General features: G+C 55.3%; 1 protein-coding gene across 1 annotated transcript in view; it reads right to left on the bottom strand.

Annotated features, from left to right (window-relative positions):
- Window positions 1-1,117: 1,117 nt before the first annotated feature.
- Mlxip (MLX interacting protein) overlaps window positions 1,118-13,810 on the bottom strand; it is a 61,144-nt gene continuing 48,451 nt past the window's right edge. Inside the window, exons 9-17 of the mRNA XM_006970722.4 lie at window positions 12,510-13,164; window positions 11,618-11,739; window positions 11,355-11,511; window positions 9,721-9,845; window positions 9,090-9,188; window positions 8,877-9,004; window positions 8,530-8,653; window positions 6,478-6,607; window positions 1,118-5,915 (exon numbers count right to left, since the gene is read on the bottom strand). Of these exons, the coding sequence (XP_006970784.3) occupies window positions 5,794-5,915; window positions 6,478-6,607; window positions 8,530-8,653; window positions 8,877-9,004; window positions 9,090-9,188; window positions 9,721-9,845; window positions 11,355-11,511; window positions 11,618-11,739; window positions 12,510-13,164 (1,662 nt within the window). The 3' untranslated portion in view covers window positions 1,118-5,793. The remainder of the gene's footprint in view (window positions 5,916-6,477; window positions 6,608-8,529; window positions 8,654-8,876; window positions 9,005-9,089; window positions 9,189-9,720; window positions 9,846-11,354; window positions 11,512-11,617; window positions 11,740-12,509; window positions 13,165-13,810) is intronic.

Below are 13,810 nucleotides of genomic sequence, written 5' to 3'. Positions count from 1 at the left end.
CCTGGTGGATAAGGAGGCCATTTATAAGACAAAGATGACCTTTTGGTCCAAAGATGACCTTTGGAGCTGAGGCCGGGTGATCCAGCAGGCAGCCACAGGAGGCATGGTCCTGGTCAGCTCTCCGGGACACTGACCACACTCCTCACTCAGCTCCAGTCTCCGCTGCTTTAACTGCTGGGATTGGCTCTCCGGTCCATGCAAACTTGGCCTTCTCCAACTTCTGCCTCTTGAGGTGTCTTTTTTAGACCCCCGCAGACACATAGAGATGGATTCAAAACTTTGAAAAGAACAGAGCAGCCAGCCCTCCTGTAGCACAGTGGAAACCAAGGTCCTTCCGGCTAACGGGCCTACGCAGCACTCATCTTTCTCTGGAAGGCCTCCAGGTCTCAAGACCCAACAGCTTGCTTCATGCCATGGATTTTTTTCTTTTCCTCGGAGGTGTGGCGTTTTGACAAGATTTGACAAGAGTGTATATTAGCTCACAGAGTTTCAGGTAAACAGATTCAGATCTAGGCCGTTACCTCATGAAAAAAGCCAGTAGTTCCCAGAGGCTGGCTCTTGTTGGCCACTCTGTCCAGGTGCGAGCAGTCAGGTTGAGGTGAACAACTTGGGAGGCTGGTGGGGATCGAGAGAAGCTTCCAATCTAAACAGAGATGACCGGAATCTTCTTAGCACTGAATGGAGGGACCATCTCTAGTGGTCAACGTTTCAGTATTCTGTCTGTGGTGCTGGGCCAACAGTCAGCAAGGGGACTCACTGTGTCCTTGGTCATTAGCCTGGCTTGGAACCCTTTTAAAGCTGTTGGTAGTGTAGGCCATGCTAATAGTAATGTACACTATGGGCACAGAGTGCCACTGGGTGTAAGAGCTCACAGGCAGGACTCACCATGTCCAGTTGTCCTCAGTTCTCTCTGCATGATAGGACTATCATCTTCTAGGACACACCTCTAGAATCCTCCTGCTTACCCACTCCATCTACCTACATCCCGGCTGAATTTTCATCTCCTCAGGCTGCAGAGAGCCTGACGGCCAGGACATCACATGGCTCTGATCGCCTTACGTCATCCCTCCCTCCTCCAAAGCTGGATGGGCAGCATTGAAGGTCACACAGAACAAGCTTTCCAAAAAAAAAAAAATAAGTTTTTTTTATTGTCTTAGATGCAAATATAGTTTTAAAAATGCATTGTAGTGTTGGGTACAGCTGGTGGAAACGTGCTTGTCAGCAGCAGGGCATCCAGAGGACCAGGCTCAGGGAAGCAGTCCCAGGGAATCTGGATTAAGTGGACCCCACCCTAACCCAGGCGCAGCTGCCTCCTCAAAGCAGCCCTGTACCATCACCAAAGCACACAGCAGACACTCAGCCTGTGCACAGAAGCTGAAACTCGCAGAACCTGAAGGAGGGGGACGTGTTGTTTCAGCCGGGGCACTAGAGCAGGCAGACAAGCCCGCTTTCCCTCTACAGGGCGAAGACCCAGGCGAAAAGTGCCTAGGGGTGGGAACCAGACCCCCTCAAGAGAGACACAGCCGGGCTGAGGCCAAGGGACCTTTTAACCTACAGGTGTAAACTAGGAAATGTATAAAACGTCAGTGTCTTCCCTCCCCTCTACAATCTCAGCTCTGGAGAATGCCAGACCAGGAATCCCAAAGGAATTCCAAATTCACTATGCCTTGGGTTATAACCGGGGAACCAAAGTTTGGCGTGGAGATACAGGTGAATTCTGCTAAACAACTGGAAAGGAATTTCACAAAAATAAAATTCCACTAAGTAAACACACACGCACACACACACAGGCTTGAGCAAGTGCGCGTGCACACACACGTTAACATTCACTGTGGAAAGTTCCCTTTTCTTTCCAGAAGCTTGAGTCTTACAAGCTCTGACAAGCAGACAGTCCTATCTGGTGAACAGCGAGGCCCATTCCTCAGAAAGAGCTGGGAGCTGACCTGTTCTCACCCACATCTCAAGAGGCACGGGACAGGGACTGTTTCCTAAGGCTTCTCTCACACTCCTGGCATCTCCCACCAGCTGTCCATGGGACTTAAGATCACAAAACCTGGTCAGGCGGTGGTGGCGCACACTCCTTTAATCCCAGCACTCGGGAGGCAGAAGCAGGCAGATCTCTGAGATCGAGGCCAGCCTGGGCTACACAGCAAGTTCCTGGACAGGCGCCAAAGCTACTCAGAGAAACTCTATCTCGAAAAACCAAAAACCAACCAAACGAAAATCTCAAAACTTGTTAAGTATCTCCTGGCCAAGGTGAGCGCTGAAGGAACACACTTGACACATGCCCTGAGCGTCACGCTCTTCCACGGCACCCTAACTGCCCCTTTCTTTTTAGACATGCACAGACCCAGAACAGGTCCTCTGAAACACTGCAGGGCAACAGGGGCCTGAGGCCAAGGCTGCACCTCTCGGCAACACTGGCATTCTGGGCGACTGACCAGTCTCACTGTCCGCACACCTCGCCAACAGACTACACGATGATACTGGAAACCAAGTCCCATACATACACACTGGTGGGCTGCAACTGTGCCCTAGCATCTAGGTATCGGCCATTTCTACACTCAGGAGAGAAAAAGGGGAGGCCCCCACACACCCAGGCTCCCTTAGGAGGCCTCAGGTAGCAGGACTGAGCCTCGAGGAGCCAGGTTAGAATGAACAGAAAGGGATCTGACTGTGGAAGGAAGACAAGAACCAGTACGAGAATGGAGCTGAGGCCAGGTGATCCAGCAGGCAGCCACAGGAGCCAACACACCCAAGAGAGGCTGCTGGCCACTGGCAGCCCTGATGCCACCTGCCACTGGACTATACCAGGGAATGGGCGCCATGTCTTCTAAGAATCTAGAGGGCTGTCACTCTTAGTCAGAGCATGATTGGAGGACAGATTTTTAAAGTATGTACGTTGTGGGGCTAACAGGGAGGTAAGAGGTCCTGAGCACACAGACAAGATCCAAGGTTCATGGTTGGGTCACATGAGAATTCACGCTCACCGGCCACTTCCAGCCTTCTACAAGACCCAGTGTGTGAACACCACGTCCTGGAGCTGAAGTGTGTTCTTTGGGCTGGGTAGACCACTGGAGGAGCATGGCTGGTCTCTCCTGAGGGTGACTGCTGGTGCGTAACCTTCCGTTAACTTGGAGGAAGCCCCATAGCAGGAGCTACCCTGCCTCTGCAGCACCCACTCATAGTGAAAGAACAGACAGAACATGCGCTGATGCCTTGTGAAGATTTCACAGAAACCCTTGCAGAGATTTCCCAGGTGGCTTTGTGGTTTCTCCTTTTAGGCCAATATTCTTCTTCTCCAAAGTGCTAACATTCTGAAGTTTCTTCTGTGTGAGTGGGGGCAGGAATGGGAGTGAAAGTAAAGTGTAAACAAACCCCGGTCCAACAGTGTGGTCATCGCCCAGTGGAGACCCCAGCAGAGTGGCCTTGGCTAGTCCAATGCTGACCTTGGTGTCCAGGACAGAAGTCAAGGCCAGGACCCTCTGATTGGCCAGGTTCATCAGGCAAGATTTCAAAACAAAAAAATCTCCAAGGCAGAATCATTCCTGGAGATTTTAAAGCATTGTGACCTCACAGCCACGGCAAAAGTGAGCACCAAGAAAAGGGAAGTGGAGTCACTCAAAACAAAAACATGCACCTAATAGTCTGCCAGGACACACACACACACACACACACACACACACACACACACTCACACACTCTCACACACTCTCTCTCTCCTCCCTCTCCCCTCTCACCCCCAGTTTTATACAATCTAACAGCCTTAAACATCTGATGAAACAAGATGAGATTAACTCAGCAAAATGGAGAGGTAGGCAAGAGAAGCAAAGGGCCAATCTTATACCCACGGAGTTTGAAAAACAAGGTTTCTCCCCAGCAAGGGAGGAGAGAACAGGAAGGAGTCCTCACGGCCACGGTGTGGCCCGTGGCCCGGGAGGAGGAAGGGCTGGGCTTCTTGAGGCCCTCACAGCAGCGGTTTAGTTTCCTCCTACCACAGTGGCCTTCGCTTTCTGAAGGACAATTTCACCTCGTTTTTGGGAAAGGAACAGGTGCCCAGTGGAAAGTCCAAGGTCCAGCCTATGTGCCTTGTGTCCATCCCTCAACCTGTAAACACGTTTTTGGGGACGGCTGAGGAGGGCCCCCAAGCTATCCAAAACAGGACAGAAACCAGACAATGGCGCAAGCATGCCGTCGGGGCTCAGCGCATCAATGGCGGGCTCACCGCATCAATGGCGGCGCAGCCGGCAGCCCTGCCCTTTCTTTCTCTCCACCTACAGTCCAGGGCAGGCCTCAGGCCTCAGCAGGCTCCCGTGGGTCACAACTTCAGGGAACATCCTGGGCTCCCCTCTTCGCGTGGTCCCCTCAGGACAGGCCGCATGGGGAGGAGGGGCAGGGCGGTCTAAGAACCCCGCTGCCTGCTCTCCGTGTCACAGCAGGACGAACGCACATCCTTCCCGGAGGTGCCCTGGACTGGGCTCCCTGAGTGCTGGAGAGGGCACCTCACCGCCTGCAGCATCTCAGAGGCAGCCAAGAGAAGGGTGAGGGTCAAGGGCGCCCTCCCCAACCTCTCCCTGTCTCTACCAACTGGAACACACACACTGGGGCACTGGAACCTTCAGACACGGGTCACCCTCCAAACTTCGCCGGTCCAAATCTGGGCACAGCTCTTGGCCATCTAGCCTGGAGCCAGCTTCCAGGGCTGACTCTTGGCACGCTGCCATCAGCTCTCTGTCTCTTCCTCCTAACACAAGATGGGTCAGTCTCTCTCCTTCTCTCTCTCTCTCTCTCTCTCTCTCTCTCTCTCTCTCTCTCTCTCTCTCTCTCTCTCTCTCTCGTACGATGACATCTTGGTCTGAGGACTGTCCTGGTTTGGAGCTCCCAAACTTCAGATGAAATGACGAGGATGACAGCAGCATCATGGAGTGTGACCTGCGAACGCTCGACCCAAGAGTGGGACTGACCCCGGAGTGTTTCCGCCTCTTCCACAGCTTCCAGTGGAAGAGGGCGGGGAACAGGTACGGGAGGGCCTCAGCTGGGCCACGTCCCTGGCAACGCTGGGATCGTCACGGTGACTGCAATGCCAGGCAGAGCCGAGACACAGTGGACGGACACCGCCCGGAGGGTTCCTGAGCCGGAAGAGCAGCTGTGCATGCCTGCACCGTCACCTGGCCAGTTGGCCCCCACAGCCAGTTTCCCATGTGTGCTCAGGGCTTGGGAAGAAGATTTCCCTTCAATAGAAGACACCAGGGAAGAGGCGCCTTCCTTTCTGCAGAGGTCAGAAGGGCAGCCCAGAGGGTCAGCTGCTGCCAGGGTAGCAAGAGATGGAGACTTCACTGCTGCTACAGAGGCCAGAAAGTGTGCAGGGGTGGCCAGAGGAGCACAAGTAGACAGCGATGTGACAGGGCCAGTCTCCAAGTCTCAAGAAAGGACTTCTGAGGGACCCCGGATGACGGCCACCTGCAGGAACGGGCTTTGTCTTCTTGTCTGGCACTTGCTGGCCCTGGCCCCCAACAGGCCACCAGGAGGGGAGGAGCAGAACAGCCATGTTTCCCTTTGTCTGGGCCACCCCAAATGCAGGGGAGACTGGTGATTGAGGTCACTGAGTGAGAGGTCACAGCAAGGGTTCCCAAGATGGGATACTGCTGTGGGCAGGCCCAAACCTGCTTCAGACCTGAGCACAGCATCCTGACGGGGCAGTGGGCCACTGGAGTCACGGGCAGCCCTGAGGTGATGTGTCAGGACGGGGACGGGGGTCTTCGGGCATCTCATGTAGTCACATGCCAACTATGCTTACGATTCCCCCAGTCTCTTGCCCATCCTGGAAACAGCCTCTGAGGCCTGCTCTGGCAGCTGGGACGGGTCTGTCAGGATGGAGGTGGTGGTGCTCAGCTGCCGGAGGGTACTCAGTACCACTGTGGAGAGAGGAGGCCGGAGTTAGCCTGGGACACAGGGTCAAGCGACAGGATGAAAACCTCACCCGTGTGTCCCTAAGTAGTGAATTCATTCCCAAGCATCAAGGATGAGGCCAGAGCTCAGCAAGGAAAGGAGACGGAGCCATTCCGGACCCCGCCCCACATGCTGCCTCCAGATCCAGCAGGGGCTGCACGGAGCCCAAGGACTCTGCGCCGTTACAGCTGCTGCCCGAGTGCGCTTGCTCCACTACTGAACCTCCAACGTCAAGAGATGGCTGTGGCTTTAGAACTAAATACGGAATCAGGTAAGGAAACACCCAGTTCACCTACAGCAGAGTCCGGCAAATAGCAAATACTCAATAAATGTTAAGCTGGATTTGATTAGACTGCAGGCCTGCTGAGAGGCGCTCAGGGACCCACGCGGGCGCCAACAGCTCTTCTGGTCTAGGATCCTCCCATGTCCTTGGGCCTCTGGCCTGGCTGCGTGCAGTGGGGTCTACCCTCCCCTCAGCACTGCCCAGGGGAGGGCGTGAAGTCCCAGACTCTGCTGTTCCACACTCACTTGGCCTGAGGACAGGCAAAGAGCAGTGCTGGTCCAGCCAGGAGAGCGCCGTCCGGTGAAACTCCTCCAAGCTGCTGGTGGACACCATCCCCTTGAAAGACTCGAACAGTGGCTTGATGATCATGCTGAACTGCAGGACTCGGGTTAAGGAAAAGGCGAACCGAGGAGGAGGGCTAAGGAGCACACGGGCAGAGATAGGAGGCTGCGGCAGGCCAGGCTTACCTGCCGACCTCCCTCAGAAAGAGCAGATAACTGCCTACAGAGAGCTGACCAGACAGAGGAAGGGGCAGGCCAGTTACTGCTAGGCAAGGTGTGCCCACCCTGCGATTCCACAGTTTGTTCTTACTGTGACTGCCCTTGAGTAGACAGAAGGCAGAAAAGCAAGTTTCCTTAGCCTGGTACAGGGGTGAACACCATGAGGTGAACAGGAGACCACAGGTCAGTCAGGTACAGGAGACAGCTGTGTGGACAGAGAGGCCACGCAGGCTGACAGGAACATGAACGGCACAACACTCAAAAGCAAAGTGTCTGTCTGGAGCCGGGCCTGACTTTGTGTTGTCCGCAGCCTCCCGGCTCATGACTTCCTGCAGAGCTCCCAAAGGATCCTGGGATGGGCCCAGTGGAGACAGAACTGTTTTTCCTGATTCTGATGCCTACAGTACCCACTTTGGCCTGAAAATGAAGAATGTGTCATTTTATTGAAGCAGTTCGGACACATTCCTTACGTCATGAGGCCCCACTAATGGCGGAAAGGAAGAGAGCAGCCAGTCAGGGACTCAGGCTGCTGTCGGCCACCTCGAGTCAGGCTGCGGACCACTGGTCGAGTTCTTACCTAGACAGTGTGTGGGGCCTCGAGTCTCATCCTCACATAAATACAGCGCAGGCACGGCAGTCCGCTCAAGAGGAAGAGGATGTGCGGTACCTACCGCACCACAGAACGAGTTCCCGACCGGCCCGCACTACAATCGAGACCGCCTCAAAAGCCAGCAAGCAAACAAAACACATACAAGCTTGGCCCCTCAAGTACACACACTCCCTCACCACGCTTTCTCGCTTTCCAGTGACTGTCCTATGCCGCAGGCGACCTGCCACACAAGCTGACGATGCTCAGAGCAGACAGGCAGGAACCGGCCTGTAACAACAATGCTGCCATCTTGAAGGCTGAGATCAGAACAGCCTTGGCCAGAAGACAGGTCCTGGCACCTGGGTGGACATGCTTTATTGTGACACTCAAGACCAGGGGACACAAAGGCAGGAAAAACCTGAGGGAACAGGTTTCAAACCCTGCCTATAGCTACTTGGGAGGCTGAGGCAGGAGGATCATTTACGTTCAGGAGTTCAAGACCACCCTGAGCAGCCCCCCTGTCAAGAGGCTCACAACAGCATGACTGCAGCTCCAAGGGGCCAACACCCTCTTCAGACTCTGCAGGTACTTCACACACACACACACACACACACACACACAGACACACACACACACAGACACATACACACACACATACACACACACACACATCACACACATACACAGACACATACACACACACACACAGACACATACACACACACACCACACACATACACACACACACACATACACTTAAAAAAATAATTACCCCCCCCCCCCCCCAAATCTGAAGAGTAACAACAACAAGAAAAGAAACAAAACACATCACCACATGGGGACTGGCCCCTCAGTAATAATTCAGTAAGCCCTGGTCTCCACCTGTCATGGCAGGTAGGGCCCGCCCTCTCTGTCACTGAGGGGCCTGGGCTGGCTGTCAGGTCCCTCCCTTCTCACTTGGCTCCTCTTCAGTTATCTCGCTGCCTTTGTTTGACAAAGCCTGGAGGGTAAAGCAGGCCACCCACCCCCACTTCCAGCAAAGCCCCCTGGATGGCGCCCCAGCCCCTAGGGCCACCCTGAACCTTCTCTGCCTGAGACAGAAATCAGCACTGCTAGTCCTGAACTGACAACTGTGAGAACCTCTCCTCAAGGGGTGCCCGAGAGCACTGTCTACTGGGGAAGCGGAAGAGCAGGGAACCCAAGGATACAATCCAGAACTTCCAATTCTGCAGGATCCTGCTTTTCACGTACTCCTCAAACATGTCTTTCATGTGGTCCGACTGGCGGCAGTTGACAGGGACCCCTGTGGCAGGCAGCAGCTGCTGGCAGGAGCTGAAACAACAGTTGCCAAGGATGCTCTGGGGCAGGTGATGGCAGAGGACGGCGGGGGGGGGGGGGGGGGGGGGGGGGGGGAAGGGGGGGGACGGGGGGGGGGACGGGGGGGGGGACGGGACAGGAAGCTAAACTGCTTCGATGACGACAGCAAAGGCCACCAAGGGTCGCCTCTGCCTAAGACACAGAAATGCAGGGGGGGGGGCATCAAGTGGAACCTCACATGATGGTGGTGTTGAGCTCCTCGATTTCCTCCCGAAGCCTCCGGGCCTCCTCCTGCATCTGCATCCGCTCCTGCTGCAGCTTGGTGATGTACTCCATGGTCTTCTGCAGCGTGATGGCATGGCTGGTCTGGGGGGGTGGCAGGACTTAGCTGGGCAGTGGCACCCAGCAGAGATGCGCTATCACGCCACCTTGCCGCTCGCGGGTAACTTACCTGCTTGGAATTATTGGAGATCAAACTGTTGAGGGTGTTAAAGCCCATCCTGATATTGAAACGCCTCTTCTGTTCAGCCGAGATGTGCTTCTGCCGGTTCTGTGGGGATCAAGTGGTCACTGAGACACAGGCCAGGCCTGCACGGGCCACGGGTCCCTCCTCACTGCCCAACGTAACGCTGAGCAGCTGGAGAAAGACTGGTGTCTTGGGGCACATGACAAGCCGGGGCCAGACAACTACGCAGGAGAGGCAGATGGCTGAAAAAGCTCCAATAGGAGTCAGCAGGAGTGGGCAGGACTCAGGGCCTGGGAAGCAGCACGTGCTCATGTCCAGGCAGCCAGACGTACGATGCTGCGTCTCCACAGCCAGTGCTTACAGTCCCACTTCCAACTGGTGTGGCCAAGGTGGCATGTACCCTACTGTGTCGTGAGGGCATGGTGTTGGTCTCTGGCCACGGGGCGCACCCAGAGCTCTGAACAGGCCCCAATCTTCATGGGTTTGTGGTGGGATGGGAAATGGTCGGTCAATTTACTCTTGGTGTTCCTGGGTTCGCAACACCAGCTGGATCTGTGGCTCTCCTTTTCCTCCCCATCCACCAAGGGAACCAAGACCCGAGAGAAGGAAGCCATACCTTTAACGCAGCCACGTTTTTGGGGTCTGTGGGTTTCCCTGAGCGGTTGTTCTGGGGAGACTGAGGACTGGGACTCTGCTCGGACGGGCAGGGCGAGGCTTGCCCTGAGTTGGGACATTCACGGCCTGAGGAAAAAGTTCTCTTAACAGGCAAATCCTTGGGAGAGGGGACTGGAAAAATAAGAAGGGAGGCTTCTTTGTCCTGGCCCCACAGCGGTCCTCACCAACCAGGGGGACTTCGCGCAAGTCCATTCTGAACCTTTTATGGCTACCCCAGGGAGAAGAGTGGAGATACCCTTCCCCATATCCCAAAGGGGATTTCTTGTTTCCAAGGCAAGTTAGATGTGGAACATGACTGAATGCTCCCCCAAACCAGGTGTCAGCAATTGCTCAGAGGAAGGGCTGAACAGCTAACCCAGTCCCTAAACTGCTGCCTCAGGGCAGCCAGGGGCCCTCACAGGTTTCTACGGCAATAGATCCTAACCCACAGCACACTGGCATCTTCTTTATTTTTGTTCGTTCAGTTCTACACATACGTTCTTATTCTTCCTCTCACTCGCTCTGAAAACGTTAAATGAAAGTATACCACCTTCTGACCCACACAGACTAGACCGGAGTTCTGCTGTGACCCCCACGGGTTCATGTCCCACCCACTGGTGTCCCTTGGTGCCATTTCCTAGGTCCCTTTAGAACCTCCCTGGCCTGTTTCACTTGGTTCTAACCGATGCTCCCAGCTAAGCCATTTTCTGCTAGATTACGCGGCTTCAGTGCATGGCTCTCAAGGTCACACCCTGCAGTCCTCAGGCCAGGCCGGCTTCCCTTCTTCCCTGGATAATCTGAGAAACCTGACTCCTGTCTCTTGAGTCTCTATCTTTCCAGACTGAAGCGTCTCCTTCTTCAAAACCGGCCCTTGGACAGGTGCACCCCTCTTAGCTGGAAGCCCCTCCTTATCCTCGTGGGTAAGACGCTGAGAAGCAGCCACGGTTTTAGCAAAGGAGAGAAGGCATTACAGTGAAGCCCAGTGAGAGACTGCTTGCCCAGGATGTGCACACTGTTTCTAGCTCCTTCCCCAGTACGGCACCGGAAGGAACCCACGTTTTACCTGCAGTCCAACACTCATGTCCAGCCCCTCCAGCCCCTGACCTTCTGACTCCGCAAGCCACTAGGCAAAACCGGTACGGTCCTGACTGTTCTCAGTTGTGAGGTATAAAAATGGCTACAGATCCGCAGTGGTTTAGAGACTAGGGGAGATGGTACCGGGTGACGAGCCTGCTGCTGGCTTCAGAGCTACAGCCATCCCAGGCTCGAGTTTTCTGACTGCTGACGGGCATCTGCAGTCCCTTTCTGCATGGAACCGGCAGCTCTGAGCCAGGCCTTCTGAGTGTGGTTACCTGAGTGTGCCAGCTCCCCCTGCTATGGACACCTGCCACCCCGCGTACCTGTTCTGCTCGTGCGGCTACAGCTACCCTGATGCCCAGTAAGCGTTTCCCCAGCCTGTCTGTGCAGACTGAAGGTTCTGTAGGCCAGGCTTGATTCCGGGAGCCTGTGAATGGCCGGCCTCCCCACCCGGAGCAAGCTGCTTCCTTCCTCCATGAAGCCCCAACCGGCCCACTCAGGAGAATGGAGACTACTTACTAGAGCCCGTGGCAGGGACCTGGGGACTACCCCCATGAAGTGGGGCCTGCTCGCCCTTCACCAGGGCGTCTTGCACTGTACTCGGGGAGAAGAGCCGAGAGACGGGGGTAGGCTGGCTGCTTGTGCTGTGGCTGAGGAACTCTGTGACTCCAGAAGCCTGTGGAGACACAGGAGAGAGGTCATGGACACTGGCTGAGAGCCACACAAACAGGCCTCACAGGGAGGGACGGACCCCGAGGCCTGCCTCGGCTGGTTCTCCTTACCCTGGTGATGGCAGCAGAGGCGATGACCACGTTGGATGGGGACACAGTAGACGCCAGGATCCCTTCTCTCTTCAGAGGGGCTGACGTCATGATCACCTTCTGCGGCTGGCCTGAGAAGGCGGCTGCGGGGATGAAGAGAGGTCAAGTGAGGGGCTGGTCCTGGAGCTGCTACCATCCAAACCGCTGAGCCGCAGACGGCCAGGAAAACCCGGGCATCCCATACCCTGCTAGTGAAGCATGCGGCTCCTTACCAAGGGGCAGGCGGACAGAGCCCCAGGGCATCTGGAACAGTTTTGTGCCTTTTTCTTGAAAGAGTCCCACTACAATCCCTCGGGAGAGCTGCCCATGACCATGCGTTCTTAAACCGCGTTTTCACGCCGAGTTCCCATCTTTATTTACTTCAGGTTCTATTTTATTCACTCTGTGGTGTGTGTGTGTGTGGGGGGCTGTGCACGTGTCATGGTCCACGTGTGGAAACCGATTCTCCCCTTTCACCACGCGGACCCTGGGGATCCGACTCAGCTCGCCGGGCTTAGCAGCAAGTGTCTTTACTTGCTGAGACTTCTCGCCAGCCCAACTTGAGCTTCTTTACACAAGGTCTCATTATACAGCCCTGGCTGGCCTGGGGCTCACCATGCACCTCAGCTGGCCTCAAACCCCAAATCTTCCTGCCTCAGCCTCTCAAGTGCTGGGTTCCCAGGTATGAGTCACCACACCCAGGTCAAGACTAGACCAATGTTTAAACATACAGAACGGAGAGACAGACTGCACGCTGAATTATCCATGTTGCTCTGTTCCATTTAAACGGGGAGGGAGGTGTCACGGATTTAAAGCCGTTGAGGAAGGGAACCACTGACCCCAGGCCGCCCTGGCAGACGCTGACCCACCTCACCTGGAGCAATGCGGGCGTTCTTCAACACCAAGGACACAGGCTCAGGTTTGGGAGCAGGCACTATTTTGGGGGGTTGCTTGGGTCTCACGCCAGTCAAGGACACAGGTTTGGGGTGTATAAAGGTTAAATGAGGCTGGGGAGGTCCCGCAGCTGGTGGCTGGGGTACAGGTGACAGTGCCAGGCCGCAGGGGGACGACGAGGGGGCTGGGTGGTGGGCTGTGATAACCAGACCCTGGCTCTGGCTCAAAGTGGTGGCAGAAGCATCGTGGGTAAGAGTGGCCGAGGCCGTGTGGGTGATTACAGGGGTCGACTTGCTGACCCCGGGGAACTTCTGTGGGGACAGGAAAGCTGGTGGAGCTGAAGGGCTCAGAGTAGAGGCAGGAGGAGAAACCAAGGGCAGTGGCGCTGGGACAGGTGCCGGGGCAGGGCCAGGGGAAAGCAAGGTCATAGTGAGGACGGGGAGGAAGGGCTGTGGGACACTCAGTGGTGGCTCAGAGGGACCAAAGTCTGCAGGCTGAATAAACGGGTCCACAGTCTGGGGAGTGCGTTCACAAGCCTGCCCGTCTGTGGGGTCCAGGGACGGGGATGCAGAGGGCGCAAGGAGGCTGTTGGGAAGGCTCACGGTGGGAAGAGCTGGGTTTGGCAAGATGTTCCCCTGCAGACGGAAGAGACGGAAGAAACAAAGCCATAACTACATAACCAGCGCTCACTGTTTGGCACTACACAGCACACAGGCTGACTGTGGACATGGGGACCGGGGGGCGGAAGGCTGGCTATCTCTCTCCCAGGCCCGACACACTGCTCCGCTGGGGAAATGGATCTGAGTCCCCCGGGTGTCAGCAAGGGTCTTGTTTCCATTAGGAACTAATGATAACACAGAGCTCAGACAAAGCTGGACAGAAGCCTGGGGTATCTGGTTTCTAGAGTCTGGTCCAGGTCTACCCACAGCCCCTGCCATCTTCTGTTACAGATCAGAAGCAGCCTAGACACAGCTGCTCAGGGATTCTCCCAGGACAGCTCCAAGTATCGACTTCTACCAGGCTCTCTCTTCCTGAGTGGAAAGGCTATGAGGAAGCACCTGGGCAGATCTCAGTCTCTACAGAAGAAAGGACTATCTGAGCTAGGAGGGGAAGGTGCCAGGTTACCGGGTGACTAACTGAATAGAGCACCATCTTGAGTGCTCCCCCAGGGCAGAGAACTATGCCTCACTCCATTCTGTAGCCCTAACACCTGTAATTATCTTTTATTAATTGTTACATAAAAAGTAAAAACAATACACAACATATTTTTATTAGTGATCC

Source organism: Peromyscus maniculatus, chromosome 23 (genome assembly GCF_049852395.1).
Source record: "Peromyscus maniculatus bairdii isolate BWxNUB_F1_BW_parent chromosome 23, HU_Pman_BW_mat_3.1, whole genome shotgun sequence".
NCBI lineage: Eukaryota > Metazoa > Chordata > Mammalia > Rodentia > Cricetidae > Peromyscus > Peromyscus maniculatus.
Note: the sequence above shows the minus strand (reverse complement) of the source record. Positions and strands in the feature narration are given on the sequence as shown.